Genomic DNA, 14925 nt, shown 5'->3' with positions numbered 1-14925 from the left:
GCAAGAGTAACAAGTTCTGCGCCGCGATCGAGCATGTTCTTCTCCACCTGGAGAGCGGCACATGCGTTACTGCAGTGGTAAGGGCAGCAACATCGTTACATCAAGTTACATCAATACATATATCTTGTCAAATCCTAAAAAAATTGTATTTGGAGGTGCCTCGGTTTCTCAAGGCCAAATGAAAGGAGGGCTTCCACATGCTTCATTATTGGAACCGGTTGAAGGAGTCTCCCAAGTGGAAAATAGGCTATATGGCCTACAGGGAAGACCGCAAGAATGGCATGGCTACGGTCCTCGTCGATGACGAAGATGATGCCCCTAGCCAGAATGCGCTTCCATCTTGTCCTAGAGGGCAAAAATCCACAAAGGCCGATCTCGCCCGCGAAGCATAGCCCTTGCCTTGAGCGAGAGATTGGAGAAGATGCTGGCCGCCTCTCAAAACGCCATGGCCAAGCGGGACAAGAAGAAATGGTTGGAGAAGGAGGCCTCGGCTTCCATGTACATCAACCTCACCAAAGAGGCCATAGAGGTGTAAAGGCTTGACACCGAGGCCAAGTGTTAAGAGGAGGAGATCAGGATCATGCTCGCCGACTTGAGCAACATGGATGCCGACCATCGCTCATGGTACGAGAAAAAGCAAGCCACGATCCGCTTTCTGGACGCATGATCGCCCGTGTCTACATCGTGAGCACTATAACCTCCTTCTACCTTTCATACTCATGGCCAAGGATGGTAATGGGCAGGGTAGAGCAATACCATACTCATACCCGTATAGTCGATGGGTACAAACTTCTACCCATACCCGTGCCCATGGGTATGAAAGTTTACCCATACCCATACCCGGCGGGTACCCATACCCGGTGGGTAGTTAAATTATACACAAGTCACTCGCAATTTTACATTTATCAATAACAAATTCGATTAAAAAAATGAATTATCTCAACTCGATAACAAGTATTTTAGTACATAACAATTAAAAAATATGAAAATATCATTCTCATATAGTAACTCATAAGTAAACAGAAGTAGACGTGTCACGTAAGACATTGACAATAAACGGGCAGGGTATGGGTATACCCGCGCGTACATAGCTATACACGTGCCCTACCCATGACTTAGCGGTTAGGGTATGAGTACTACCCATGGGCATGAAAGTGTACCCATACCCTGCCCATGCGGATACGGTACCCGCGAATACCCATACCCGTGGGTAAAATTGCCATCCTTACTCAAGGCCCTCTTATAGCTCTTTTAGTTAATTCCGTACTATACTATACCCACTGTGTAATAAAATACATTAGGCGTAATTCATGACATTAATGCCGTGGTTTGAATGGTCTAAAAGTACGGCTTCAATTAAAGCTAGAATTGATCGTTTTGGCTAGAAAAAATGGCCAACCAAGACCGAACGAATGCGTCAAGCCGATGGGGCAAATGGTCAATCGTTATCCAAAAGTCTATTTCGCGTTCGTGACCTAACACAAATGAACGTGTGCGGTCATTTTTCAGATCCATTTTAAGTCGGGCCGGTCGTAATGCGTCGGAGATGCTAGAGGACCCAGTTAAATTGGGTTGGGCCATTTGCCAAAAAGAGAAAATTGGGTCTGGGCCGAAGGGTACCAGGCTGCTCTTGCGAAAAACAAAAAAAAAGCGATCTAGGTCATTGGCAAGAGAGAAGAGACCAGCGAGGAGTACGGTGCGTGGTGCATGAAAAGAAGTCGCCCCCACGTGGCCTCGTATTCCATGCACTGCCACGCCCCGTACCTCGTATTCCATGCCGCTCAGGCACAGCTCAGTAGCGCCTATACACAATCCAGGATATTGGAAACTCGAAGAAAGATCGCAGAAATGGCGCTAAAATAAGGCACGAACAAAGATAAACACAAGCCAAATCCATCACCCTTTGCTTGCGTCTTTCTCTCCTCCGTCCACTCTCTCCCTCCCTCTGCCCTGCAGTCCCTACTCCCTAGTGCGGCCTGTACGACTACTTGCCTCGTCCTCTTTCTCTCTCATCTCGACTGGATCAAGAACACTCGATTTATCCAGTGGTCAAGGCAAATCAATCACATCGAGAGACAGAGAGCACAGCCAAACCAAACGGCCAGCCGGGGATCATCTGGCTAGTTTGCTAGCTTCTCTGTGCACTGCCGCGCCCAAGCTAGATGCTGAGGTGCGGGGACGGTGCGCACTGAGCTTGCGCGTCCTGCCAGCCAAGAAGCAGAGCCAGAGACCCAAGAAGCAGAACATGGGGGAGAAGGCGGCGGCGGTAGGCGTGGGTGATCAGGATGAGGGCCAAGCGGGGGCGGGGTTGCTGCCGCTGGACGGCATCCAGTACTGCAGCGACCACCCGTACAGGCCAGGGGCCGCGGCGGCTGCCGCGGCCGGCGGCGGGATATGCGCCTTCTGCCTGCAAGAGAAGCTGGGCATGCTCGTCTCCTCCTCCAAGTCCAGCCCCTTCTTCCCGCTCGGCGGCCACCCGCCGCCTTCTGCCTCGCCCTCCTCGCCGCCGTCCTTCCGCCGCGCCGCCGCCGAGCCCCCGCTGCCGCTCCCGTCCTCCGCCAGATCCCGCAAGTTCACGCCTTTCCACCGGAAGAAGACCTCCTCCTCCTCCTCCTCGTCTTCCTCCGCCTCGGCCACCCTGTCCGCTTCCATGTCCGGAGGCGGGCTGAAGCGGAGCAAGTCGGTGGCGCCGAGGCCCGAGGAGCAGCAGCACTTCCCGTCCTTCGCCGCCTCGTCCGTGACGGCCGAGAGCCCCCGCAAGAAGAGCTTCTGGTCCTTCCTCTACAATTCCTCCTCCTCCTCGTACGCCCACCAGACGGACTCCACCACGCCGTACGCCAACGGTGGCGCCGCCGCCAGGAGGAAGTCAGTTTCGGTGGCGTCGGCGGCGTGGGCGTCCCGAGGTGGCGCCGCGCAGGACCAGCAGCTGCGCTCCGGGGCGTCGGGGCGGCGCGGGTTGGAGGCTATCGGCGAGCCGGAGAGCCCGACCCAGAGCCAGGTTTCGTCCTCGTCGTCCTTTGGGCGCAAGGTGGCGCGCTCGCGCTCCGTGGGGTGCGGCAGCCGCAGCTTCTCGGGCGACTTCCTCGAGCGCATCTCCTTCGGCGACTGCACGCTCCGGCGCGTCGAGTCCCAGCGCGAGCCCAAGGCCAACAAGATGCGCGCGCAGGGCCACCTGGGCGGCGCCGACGAAGACGACGAGGACGAAGACAGCGACGCGTACGAGCACCAGCACCGGATCAAGTGCGCCGGGTTCTTCGGCGGCATGGGCCCCACGTCCTCCTCCTACTGGCTCTCCGCCGCCGAGGGCGCTGCCGCTGCCGGCGCCGGCGGTGGCTGCACGAGAAAGCCAGGGTCTCGGAGCCACCGGAGCTGGGCGTGGGCGTTGGCCAGCCCCATGAGAGCGCTGAGGCCGACGAGCTCCACCTCCACCTCCACGAAGATCATCACGGCCGAGCCTTCCACCCACAGCAACGGCAGCACGCCGGCGGCCGCATTGTCCATATCTTCCCCGATGCCGTCCTCGTTAGACGCGGCAGCGGCGGCGGCGACGAACTAAAGCTGCACCGCCGGCCGTCCGGTTAATTACTCCAACCCCTGCCACTCCCCTCCTTGAATCAGTATACAGTTGCTCATTCGCTGCCTTGTTCTCTCCCTTTTCGTGTTCTCTGCCATTTGAAGATCAAGACTGCTCATAAAGTTGAAATGTGCTGTGGATTTTTCGTGATAGTCTTTTCATGTGAATCTAATCTGGTCGGAGCGACAAGAGAAACTCCTGAATTCGTTGTTTCCCTGGCTTTCATTGAGAAATTACCGTCCATTCCATCGTTTATAAACCCTCCGAAGATTCAGCTTTTCAGTTTTCACCTCGTTGTACCATCCTCGAATTCAGCCGAATCCTCGTAAAAGATACTAGGATTCCTCAAAATGTTGAATGCGTTGGATCGGCGAGAGCAAGTTAAGTTTACAACAACTTTGAATTTGCGGGGTATATAGTAGTTGGCGGATGACACAGTAGCACTAGCCCATGAATTGTTACTGCCAGCCAGAGGCAGGCCATACTAATAAACGAGTGACAGTGTGGCCATTTTGTCAGTTGAGTAGGTGCCACCATTACCTGCAAGTACAGGCACAGTTTGACCATGCGCGCTTAACATGGCTCCTTTCTCGCTGCTCCTCGCAACAAAGCCAGCCCGTGACCACCCTAGGCGGGCGCGCGCTGCCATGGCAACATCTCTCATCTCCCAGCGAATGGTCGCTGTTGCAGTCAGAACTACGGGAGAGATCGAGACGGTGGAAAGAGTCCCGAGAGAAGGAACAAAGGAAAAAAGTAGCCAAAGATCCCCAACTTGCCTCCCGGGTCGTTCCCGCTCGAGTGGCTCCCGGAGGCCACAACCCAAACCATAGAACCAGGCCACCTCCTCGCTTGCGCCCCCGGCCACTGCATCTCCTCTGCGAGCGGAGCAGGGGACGTGGTCATCGAGCAAGGGATGCGGTGGCGGGGTTGCGGTGGAGCACGGCGGTGCGCCGGGGATCTGCAGGGCGAGGTGGTTCCGGATGGCATCCGCCGGGTATGGAGGCGGGTTTTCCACCTCCATACCCACCCCGCCCACCTCTCCCCGCCACCGCCACCCACCTCCATACCGCTGGCGGGTCAAGAATGCTACCATACCTGCCCCATGGCGGGTACCCGTGACTTAGTGGAGACCTGCCTATGCATAAAAGTACACGAAAATTTGACAACATCTTTGCTCATTTAGCAGTAGATTGACAGCAAAATATTAACAAATATATTGACAACAAATACATTGACAACATCATAGTAATAACATTCTAACACATCATGACAGAAGTACCAGTTCACGTATTACAACAAATTCACCACAAACAAATCGATCCAGGAGTTCAAGTGCGGTGACCCAGCATACCACTTCATGTTGTAGTATACAAGTCGTTGATATAATCTTCATGAAGGGACTTCTTCACAAATATCACATCCCGCAGAGTGGTATAACAGAAATATTGCAGGTCATAACACTCCAGATTATATTACAAACATGGTTTTAACAAGTTGGTATTCTCACAGGTTCGATGAGAACACCCTACGATATTACGATATTACTTAAGTACTCTTACAACTCAAACTTAAGAGACATGACGAGCTTAGCAACTTATTTAAGTAAGCCACTACGCTGCTCGACTCCGAGATGTCTAGGGTAAGACTCTATTCCTCCGCCTCGGTGTTGTCAACTCCCTAGACTATCCCATAGTCCACGCCTTCAACTCCTCTTGATAGGTCTGGCTTTTCGTAGACCAACCTGTAATATCCTAGGATTCGAGACGATTGTGGGGTAGATTTTAGAAAGGGATGTGCATTGCATCATAAAATCTGGGGAAATTTCGCGCTTTATTGCAAAATACATCTTAGAGGGGACAAGTTTCTCTCTCGACACCAGATAGGGTTAGGGTTTCAAGAGTGCGACAAACTTGGACATGATCTTTTCTGCAATTAGGGTTTCGAGAAGAGAGGGGAACATTTGCATCCCTTATCTTACGTTGCATGATTGAATTTGAAATGAGTTGAGGTGAAACTCAAACTCTACTCAAACCAAGATAATTCATAATTCAAACAATTGTTTATTCAAACAATTAACAATTTAAATATGAAAAATAAAAAATGACAATACATATAAGAAATGAATATCAATTATTCACAAATAGCTCATTAGAGAAACTTGAGCTTTATTGATCTTCACACATAAATACATTGTCAATTACAATATTCAAATGAATTATTTATTACATCACACATTTTAGAAATTGGAAAATGAAAAAGAAAAGGAAAAATTACAATGAATAGTGTAACTAGCTAAACTACACTATGATCTTCATCTTGATCTTCTTGATCAACAAGAGGATTGAGACATTCTTGATCATCTTCTTGATCCTTGCAAAAACAAACATCAAAATAGAATAGCACATTAGGCCAAGTGGCAAAGCCACTTGGCAGGTCAGTAAAGAAACTTGCAAATTGAAGGATAATATCAACCCTGCCGAGTTGATCCATAGCACACAAGTACCAACATGAGCAGTAGAAACAGCTCACAAGGCGGTGTGAATGCTCACCAGCACACACACACAGAGAAGAGTCACCACACACACAGCACCCAGCTGTCGACCAAAGAAGTGCCCAGAAAGGAGTATATAAACTTTTCAGCCACCAAACCCTTGAAGCCATCGATAGAGTTTCATTAGGGTATGAACACCAAGGACAGATAGAACAGGAAGAACACCAAGCAACCAAAACCATCCAGCAACAATTCCACCAAGAACTGTTTGTTGTTGATCATGGAATGGTGAGGTAATTCCAGCACCAGCTAGCCAGGAGGAGCAGGGCAAGCATTAACACATCACAGAAGCAAACCCTCTACAACAACACAACTTCTAGGATCTGGAGTGAGGTATACCCAAATCCATGAGCAAACCTTGGTTTTGCTCATAATATCAGCATGTGCATCACACACACACAAACCAAAAGGGTAGGAATACCCAGTTTGCATCTTCATTTGGCAGTAAACCATTTGATGCTGGCAAAATATGGGAAAAGCCAGTAGAGTTTAATCCCAGGAAAGATTGGTTAAAGCCAAGTGTATCACAACTACAGCAAACCAAAGAATCTAGCAAGGATTTGATCCACCACTAGCCTAGCCCAACTCACCTAGCAACTAATGGTCTATTAAACCATCAATGATATAGAAAATATATTGTCTATTTGATTTTCAACACCAAAGACTGCTGGCAATCCAAAAAGGGGCGATACCATAACAGCAACCAAGTGTTGTTAAGGCCCACTCAACCACACTAAACCATCCAGATAGTTAGCCAAAGATAGATATCATCACCCAGATGGGTTCAAAGAGGAGCTAGGGTCCCCAACAATTGTTGGCATCCCTCTAGCTCAATCCATTTCATTATAAGATTCATCACTGCAATCAGTTCATCTCATTTATCCAATGAATCATGACAAGCTATACATATAAATGAAATATATAAGCAATCAGTAACTAAAGCACTTGCAAATGATCCAGAGGATCATTGCAAGCATCAGTATATGCTTTAACAAGCATTAGCATCTATCAGCACATGGTATGGTGCTATACCAGCACAGGCATAACCATCAGTAAGGCCCAAATAGAAGCATAGCAAGCAAACAATAAGCAACTGATGATCATGTGATCACCAGGGCTTGCTAGAGCCTGCTAGAGCTAAGCATAGCATCAATAATTTGGCCAGTTACTGAAGAATTACACACAGGCCATAACTGAATAAACAGAAACTAAATATATGACTTTATAATTGTATCCAGAAGCACATCAAGAAAATGATGTACCACTGGATCAAATTATATAAGGATAGCACACAACACACATCATTGGCCTTGCTCAAGCAAGGATTGCTCAAGGAAATCAAGTCAGGGATGGATTATAGGACCAGACAGTAGCACAACAGCAGTTGGAGCACCATGGCAAGCCATGAGCATCACAAAGATGCTCATGAGCAGGAGCAGGAGCTGCACAACAACATAAACAAGCACCACTGGCACTTGCATATGCAAGAACTGCAAACAGCAGTAGGCTAGAGATGCATAAATAGATAGCATGCATATATATATTAAAGCCACAGCCACAACCAGAGCCCATACATCAAACAATTGAATGGCCATTAGCATAGAAAATAACAATGATGAACAACAGTAGCAATCCCGTGCATACAGCAAGCAACATCAGTCTTAAGACATGGCAAGTAGAGCAAAGCAACCAGCAGCAGCACACGCACCACAGCAGCAGACAGCACAGTAGCACGACATGGTCAGCATCTCCAAGAGGCAGAGCATCCAGTAGCTAGAGCTAGATGAATAGGAGGATGAGAGAAGGAAGAAGAGCGGGGGCATACCTGGAGCAGAGCACCACGACGTCGATGTGACGGCACAGCCGGCCACGGTAGCACCCAGCCGCGGCCAGGCCAGGCGTCGCCGAAGCGCAAACGCTCCAGCACCACCATGACGAGGCTCACACCGCGACCAGGAGCGTCGGCGGATGGCGAATAGCCGCAGACACCGTAACCCTAGGCGCCACGGGAGGGTCGAGGATGAGCAGACGGAGGCAAATCCGTCAAATTGACGCGGACGGTTCGACGCGCCATCGCAAGATGCGTCTAACGCGCCCCATGGCGACGACGGAGGTGGCCGGAGGCGGCCGGAGTCGGCCGGGATAAAGCGGCGATGGCGCAGGCGACCACGGCGTCACGGGAGAGGAGAGAGTTAGGGTTAGACGCGTGGGAGGAGACGAAGTGAGGGCGACCGAGTGGGCCGAGCCATGCCAGATGGGTTGAGCCCAACCCACTCGGGTTCACCCTAGCAGGTGGGCCCAAGGGCAATTTGGGTATTTCCCAAATTATTTAAAAACTAGAATTTTAAACTAATACCATAAATTCAATATAGCTCTAAATAAATAGAGAAAATTATGCAAACTACTTAAAATTTTAGTCTCTATCATAATAAAATATGAGATAGAATTTTTGAAACAAATAAATGTGAACCATTATTAAATTCAAAGAATAATGAATTAATAAAAGATCATTAAAAATAAAACCATATTTTTAATGATTAAATAAGTCCATAAATTATTTTGGACTTAAATAAAACTTGGAAACATTCGAAGATGATATTTTCACTCTTAAGGAGTAATCCTAAATTATTCTTATTTGACACCTCCGACAGTAAATCATTAAGCATCGGGAAGGGGGAACCAAACCCTAAAAATCAAAAGCATGCATATTTGAATCTTTAACCATTGCCCTTATCGGACAATGATGTTATCTTTCAGAAACATAGGACCATGGTTAGTCCAAACAATCCAACTGCACTACATTGCAGTCGCCAGGCAAGTTCATCGCTTGCTCATGTTACTTTGAGTATTTTTTATCAAATTACTTGCACAGTACTACACTTATCACTCTTGCATGAAAAGTAAAGATGCTAATTTCATAACTATGAATATGACTATGTGGTGGGCAATGGAACCATGGTATGAGTATGGTGGAGGTTCCATTGCAAGGGTTTGTATCCATCTAGGATTAACAAACAATATCGTCCAGGGATTCTTGTGCCGTAAGACTCGTGTTAACCATAGGATCTGGAGTGGGACATAGTAGTCAATGGTACTTCTTCCTCTCGTACATCAACATATGCACTTGCCGTAGCAATTGTGTCTTTGTTATCACCAGATTTTGGCTAAATCAGGAGGTGGGCCGCGATCAAGATGGGCTTGAGAGATTACACATGAAAGATCTATGAAGCGGCCTTGCACGGAGAATTTGGGCTAAGTTGCCCGTGTATCTTTAATAATGGTAGATTGTATCTAGATTAAAAGTTAGAGTTTATCTCGTGCACGGTTTAGTGCACGCCCACATTAGAAAGTCCGCTGGACTATAAATATGTATCTAGGGTTTATGGAATAAACAACAACTCACGTTCAACCCCAAACAAACCAATCTCGGCGCATCGCCAACTCCTTCGTCTCGAGGGTTTCTATCAAGTAAGCGACATGTCGCCTAGATCGCATCTTGCGATCTAGGCAGCACAAGCCCCACGTTGTTCATGCGTTGCTCGTATCGAAGCGCTTTTGATGGCGAGCAACGTAGTTATCATTAGATGTGTTAGGGTTAGCATTGTTCTTCGTTTAAGCATGCTTACCTAGTGCAACCCTTGCATATCTAGCCGCCCTCACGCCTGTCTCAGGTGTGGGGGCGGCACCCCGCTTGATCATTATTTAGTAGATCCGATCCGTTACGATTGCTCCTTGTTCTACAAGGATTAGTTTAATATCTCGCAATAGTTAGGCCTTACAAAGGGGGGAGGATCCGAGTGGCACGTAGGGTGGCGTTCGCAAGTCCTAAACAGGATGTTCCGAGGATCAACCTCATGTTGGTTTTTAGGCCTTGTTTAGGATCGGCTTACGAGCACCGTGCGTGGCCGCGAGGCCCAACCTGGAGTAGGATGATCCGATTATGCGGTGAAAACCCTAAATCGTCGTAGATCTCATTAGCTCCATCTTGATCAAGCAGGACCACCAAGTATTCGTGCACCCCGTACGAATCATGGATGGATCGGCTCTTTGAGCCGATTCACAGGATAACCTGAGAGCCGATCGAGGCTCGTATTTAACGTTTACATGTATGCCCGCGCAGAAACTAAGCGAGGCATCCCCATCACCTTCCCGACCGGGTATAGGTCGGGTGGCACGCCCTTGCACTTCGCATCGCCGCGTGTGACCGGAAGAGCATTGCGGGCCGTCGCTCGGAGGGGTCTCAGCCCAGCCGCAGCTCTAGGCTCTTCCCGGCTCTACGGTGTTGACAAGGCCGCTGCCCGCCGGTGGGTTTTGGCAGTCAACACATTCTGGCACGCCCGGTGGGACCATCGTCTACATCAACCACATCGCCATCTACATCTGAGATGGCGGACGGCACGCCAGTCACGTGCGATGAGATCAAAGCCATCCTCGAAGCCGAACTCATCGGCTCCTCTAAGAAGACCCGGCCGCACGATATCAAGCTCGGTAGAGACCCACGTCCGGGGCCCGGTGTCGACACGGTGGATCTCAGCCACTCCATAGGTCGGCCAAAGTTTGCCTTTGGTGTCAATAGGGCAGGGTCTGCAAGCCGCCATGACAAAGAGGAAACAGAAAGCAGCCACTCCCGTGGCAAGGATGAAGAGGGAGCCGATCCGCGCGACCAACCCCAAGATGAGGACAGGCGGTACCTGGCAAGGGAGGGAATAAGAAGCATGCGGTATCAACGCCCACTCTCCAAGCACCCTCTCAACAAATACGAGCAACACCACGACCGACGTCGGCGCTACGACGTAGATGATGAAAGGAATTTTCGGTCTGATGCCGAGGTCGGAAGGTACCGCCAACATGGTAGAAGCAACGGCGGGTACGATCGTCGCGCCGAAGGAAGGCCAAGGGGGCAGGGTGACATGGATAGGCACTGGGACTGCCCGTTCTTCAAACATTGCTGGGACTCAGGAATGAGCCGATTGCCAACAATCGAGGACTGCCCAGAATGCAAACAAAGAAAGAAGGGTGCCGCTAACGTATCTGTGTTCAGCCGTCTAGGGCCTTTCCCACCTCGGAACAAGCATGCTGAGTCCGCTCAGGTGGAAGATCTCGAGGAGCTAGAGGACGGTGGTGAAGAATACAAATATCATCAGCCCGGTGGTGCCCTGATGGGCTCAGCCGTTCCCAGAAGCGAAGAGTTCAGCGTCTGCGTGGGTTGGAAGAAGCTGAAAGATAATACCTGCGCACGCTAAGGAAGGCACGGCCTGATCTGGCCGGCAAAATTCTGCGAACCCTGGACAAGGAAGGTCAGCCACAAAGAAAAGAGTGGCGCCCCGAACAGAGAAAAGCCGATGATGAAACATCGGCTGGCACAAATATGGTGTTTATCCTCCCTTCGGAGTTCGGTGCTCCGAGGATTAGACGAGACATCCGTGGCACAACTTGACTGCGGCCCACGGCCGCTTATCTTTGAGAAGCCACGGGAAAGGAGCTACGAGCATCCGAAGGCCCCTGTACTTACGAGGATATATCGATGGGAGGCACTGTAAATAAGATGTTGGTGGACACCGGAGCGGCAGTCAACATCATGCCGTACTCTGTGCTACGTCGGCTGGGACGCTCGAGTTCGGATCTAATCAAGACTAACGTGACGTTGAGCGACTTCAACGGCCAAGCATCTGAGGCACAAGGAGTTCTGAACGTGGATCTGACCGTAGGAAGAAAAACTATCCCTACGACGTTCTTCATCATCGATAGCACGAGCAGCTTATGCTCGTGTTGCTGGGAAGAGATTGGATCCACGCCAACTGCTGCATTCCCTCCACGATGCACCAATGCATAATACAGTGGGATGGTGATGAGGTAGAGGTTGTCCAAGCCGATGACTCGGCCGAAGTTTCAACGGCTGGCATGAACGCATGGGAAGCAGCAGGCCAAGAACCCCTCTCAGGCATCAACTTGGACGATCGCGAGCGCATCGATGTGACAAAGGGAAGGGTTAAGCTAGTTTTATCCACCGGCCCGACCATGTAGTTGAAGCCAAGCGATGTGCAACTTGGCGAGGCTGATCCTTGTGATCGGCCCCAAGGGTCTATGAAGGAACATTACAAAACCTTCACCGAGCAAACAACGTGGAGGCCGATTCCGACATCGGCCGTGAATGTCCTCACCATCCATACTGCCTGGGTTCAACACATTCATGATCCAACAGAGCCGATACCATCAATTCTCTTGACAGAATCGGCTCGGGGGGGCGCCCAAGTGGATAAAACACGAGGATATGCAGTAGAAGTGTCCCATCCTGTGGCGATGGGTATTGGAGTATGGGGGCCGATACACAAATCGGCCGGAAATTCAAATTTTTTTTAAGCATAGCCGATGTGCAGACATCGACTTAAGGATCAATGGAGCGTGATTGGCAGTGCCTTCAAGATCGGCGGCATTAGCAGGTTTGAGGGTCGTGGCTCGATTAAACGGCAGGTCGGGGTAGGGATGAGCCTTCCTAAGATCTGCGAGAACAGCCGATGACGAAGCAATCGGCCGCGACGTTTTGACCAAGATGGTGACTTAGTAGCTGTCACTGCTAGGAGGTGTTGCGTCCAGGATTTGGAGGGCATCGGAGATTTAAAGACACCCCCACCGGGAGGCGTCCCAGCCGCCGCGATAACGAAGAGCCGATAGTTGTTGGAGTCGGCTGATGCTGCATTACAAGTTGGAAGCCGAGGGTGACCAATGTGGTGGGCTCATTGTTGTTCTCGCCCGACTGAGACCCGGGGGGCAGCTGGCCCCGAAGGATCCTTTGCTACGCGGACCAATTTCGTTGGAATCGGCTAACTCTGCATCACAACGGGCCTGAGGAATGGTGCTGATGTTGCGGAATTATCAGTTTCAATATGCAAGACGATTCAGCGACCTGAATCGGCTGTGTAGACTGTCAGCGGATGAAAGGTGGTCCACTCTCGGACGTGGTCGAGCCCAGGCCTGTTTGCCTGAATTATTGGTCTTCATCATTGTCGCTACCCCGGCCGAGGCTCGGGGGGCAACTTGCCGCGAGAGGTCCTTTGCTATAAGGAGGCCGAGTTCGCTAAAATCGTTTGGCTCTGCGTCTCAGTTTGATTTGGAGCAATGGTTGCTGAAAGAGAACAGAGCAGGATTATAAAACGTTACTACAGAGGTAATGCCTGTCCTGCAGAAGTGGCAGCTTCGGCGTTTAAATTGATCCGGCAACGATCTTAGGACGCTTCTAGAGACAAAGAAGATCTGGAAGGGAAGGATGTGGCAGAAGAATGTCTGAAGGCCTAGGGTTTGCACGCTTATGGCTGGGCCTGGTTTGACCAGGAGCTCGGGTCCGGATGAATCTATCACAAAATCTATCGTGAGAGACCGATGCGATGCCATCGGCTTGCTGGGCATCGTCCAGATTGGCAATCGGCAGAAACAGAGAGGAGGACGATCGGCTAAATTATCATAAAGGGAATCGGCAAAATCGAGTTGGGAAATTTCTTCATTGATGAGCCAGATTTCTTACATAGAAGAGCTGATCGCTCTCAAAAGGAAAAACTAGGGGGATACAGTGCCCCGTCTGCTACTGCTAGCCCTATGCTAAGACCCTATCTAGGGGCCGCTGCTGCCCTCGTCGTCGTCGTCACCGTCATCGCCGCTGCCGGCGCTGCTCCCTACCGGCTCGTCATCGCTGCTCCAGCGGCCGCCGGCAGGGCCCTCATCGTCTTCATCCTCTTCGTCGGCGTCGTCGTCACTGTCGACGTCGCTAAGGTTCCCGGGCCAGAGGTGGCGGCGTTTGGCCGGCGGCTCGTCGGAGGAGCTGTCTTCGTCCTCCTCCTCCTCTTCCTCCTCCTTCACCTCCTCGGAGGTGGTGAAGTCTGCCCAAGAGAGGCGATCATCTTCGCTCTCCTCCACCGCTTCCCCGTCGGCAAGGAAGCGGAGGTCGCTCTCCCCGTCGGTTAGGGATTTGTCATCCTCGGACCTGACGGAGGAGTCATGGTCCTCTTTGTCCCACTTCGTTGGGGCGAGGATGTCGTATGCCGCTTGCGTGCCCCACGAGGGCGTCGACTCTCGGATGGGAGAGGACACGTGGGAAAGATCCGACGAAGAAGAAGAGGAAGAGGAAGAGGACATGGTTGCGAGGGAGGGTTTTTGGAGTGCTAATGCGGAAGGGGTGAAGAAGAGAACTGTTCGATGCGGTTAAATAAAAGGAGGTGGGGGTTTTTAATTTTCGAGCAGTTCTCGAGGATATGGTGCCAAAACTGTCAAATCGTGCAGAGAAGTTGGGAAGGCAAGTCGTCATGATGAAGCATGCTTGCGACAGGTTACGCTCTGCCGTGACACGACCCCTCCGAGGAAAAACGAGTGGTTTTTGAAATTATCATTACCAAAACCGAGGGGGCATGTGTTATCACCGGATTTTGGCTAAATCAGGAGGTGGGCCGCGATCAAGATGGGCTTGAGAGATTACACATGAAAGATCTATGAAGCGGCCTTGCACGGAGAATTTGGGCTAAGTTGCCCGTGTATCTTTAATAATGGTAGATTGTATCTAGATTAAAAGTTAGAGTTTATCTCGTGCACGGTTTAGTGCACGCCCACATTAGAAAGTCCGCTGGACTATAAATATGTATCTAGGGTTTATGGAATAAACAACAACTCACGTTCAACCCCAAACAAACCAATCTCGGCGCATCGCCAACTCCTTCGTCTCGAGGGTTTCTATCGGGTAAGCGACCGTTGATCGCCAAAACCCACCGGCGGGCAGCGGCCTTGTCAACACCGTAGAGCCGGGGGAGCCTAGAGC

At 50.6% G+C, this 14925-nt stretch overlaps 1 protein-coding gene across 1 annotated transcript; it reads left to right on the top strand.

Annotated features, from left to right (window-relative positions):
- The first annotated feature begins 2245 nt into the window (after window positions 1–2245).
- Window positions 2246–3726, top strand: LOC124690074 (vitellogenin-1-like). The gene has a single exon (XM_047223509.1). The coding sequence runs from the start codon at window positions 2246–2248 to the stop codon at window positions 3554–3556; it is 1311 nt and encodes a 436-aa protein (XP_047079465.1). The 3' UTR covers window positions 3557–3726.
- The last annotated feature ends 11199 nt before the right edge of the window (window positions 3727–14925 follow it).

This window comes from Lolium rigidum, chromosome 2, assembly GCF_022539505.1.
Source record: "Lolium rigidum isolate FL_2022 chromosome 2, APGP_CSIRO_Lrig_0.1, whole genome shotgun sequence".
NCBI classification, from domain to species: Eukaryota; Viridiplantae; Streptophyta; class Magnoliopsida; order Poales; family Poaceae; genus Lolium; species Lolium rigidum.
Note: the sequence above shows the minus strand (reverse complement) of the source record. Positions and strands in the feature narration are given on the sequence as shown.

Bases quoted from the DNA above. Each gene is read 5' to 3' on its own strand.
- LOC124690074 (XM_047223509.1), top strand. From the start codon at position 2,246: ATGGGGGAGAAGGCGGCGGCGGTAGGCGTGGGTGATCAGGATGAGGGC.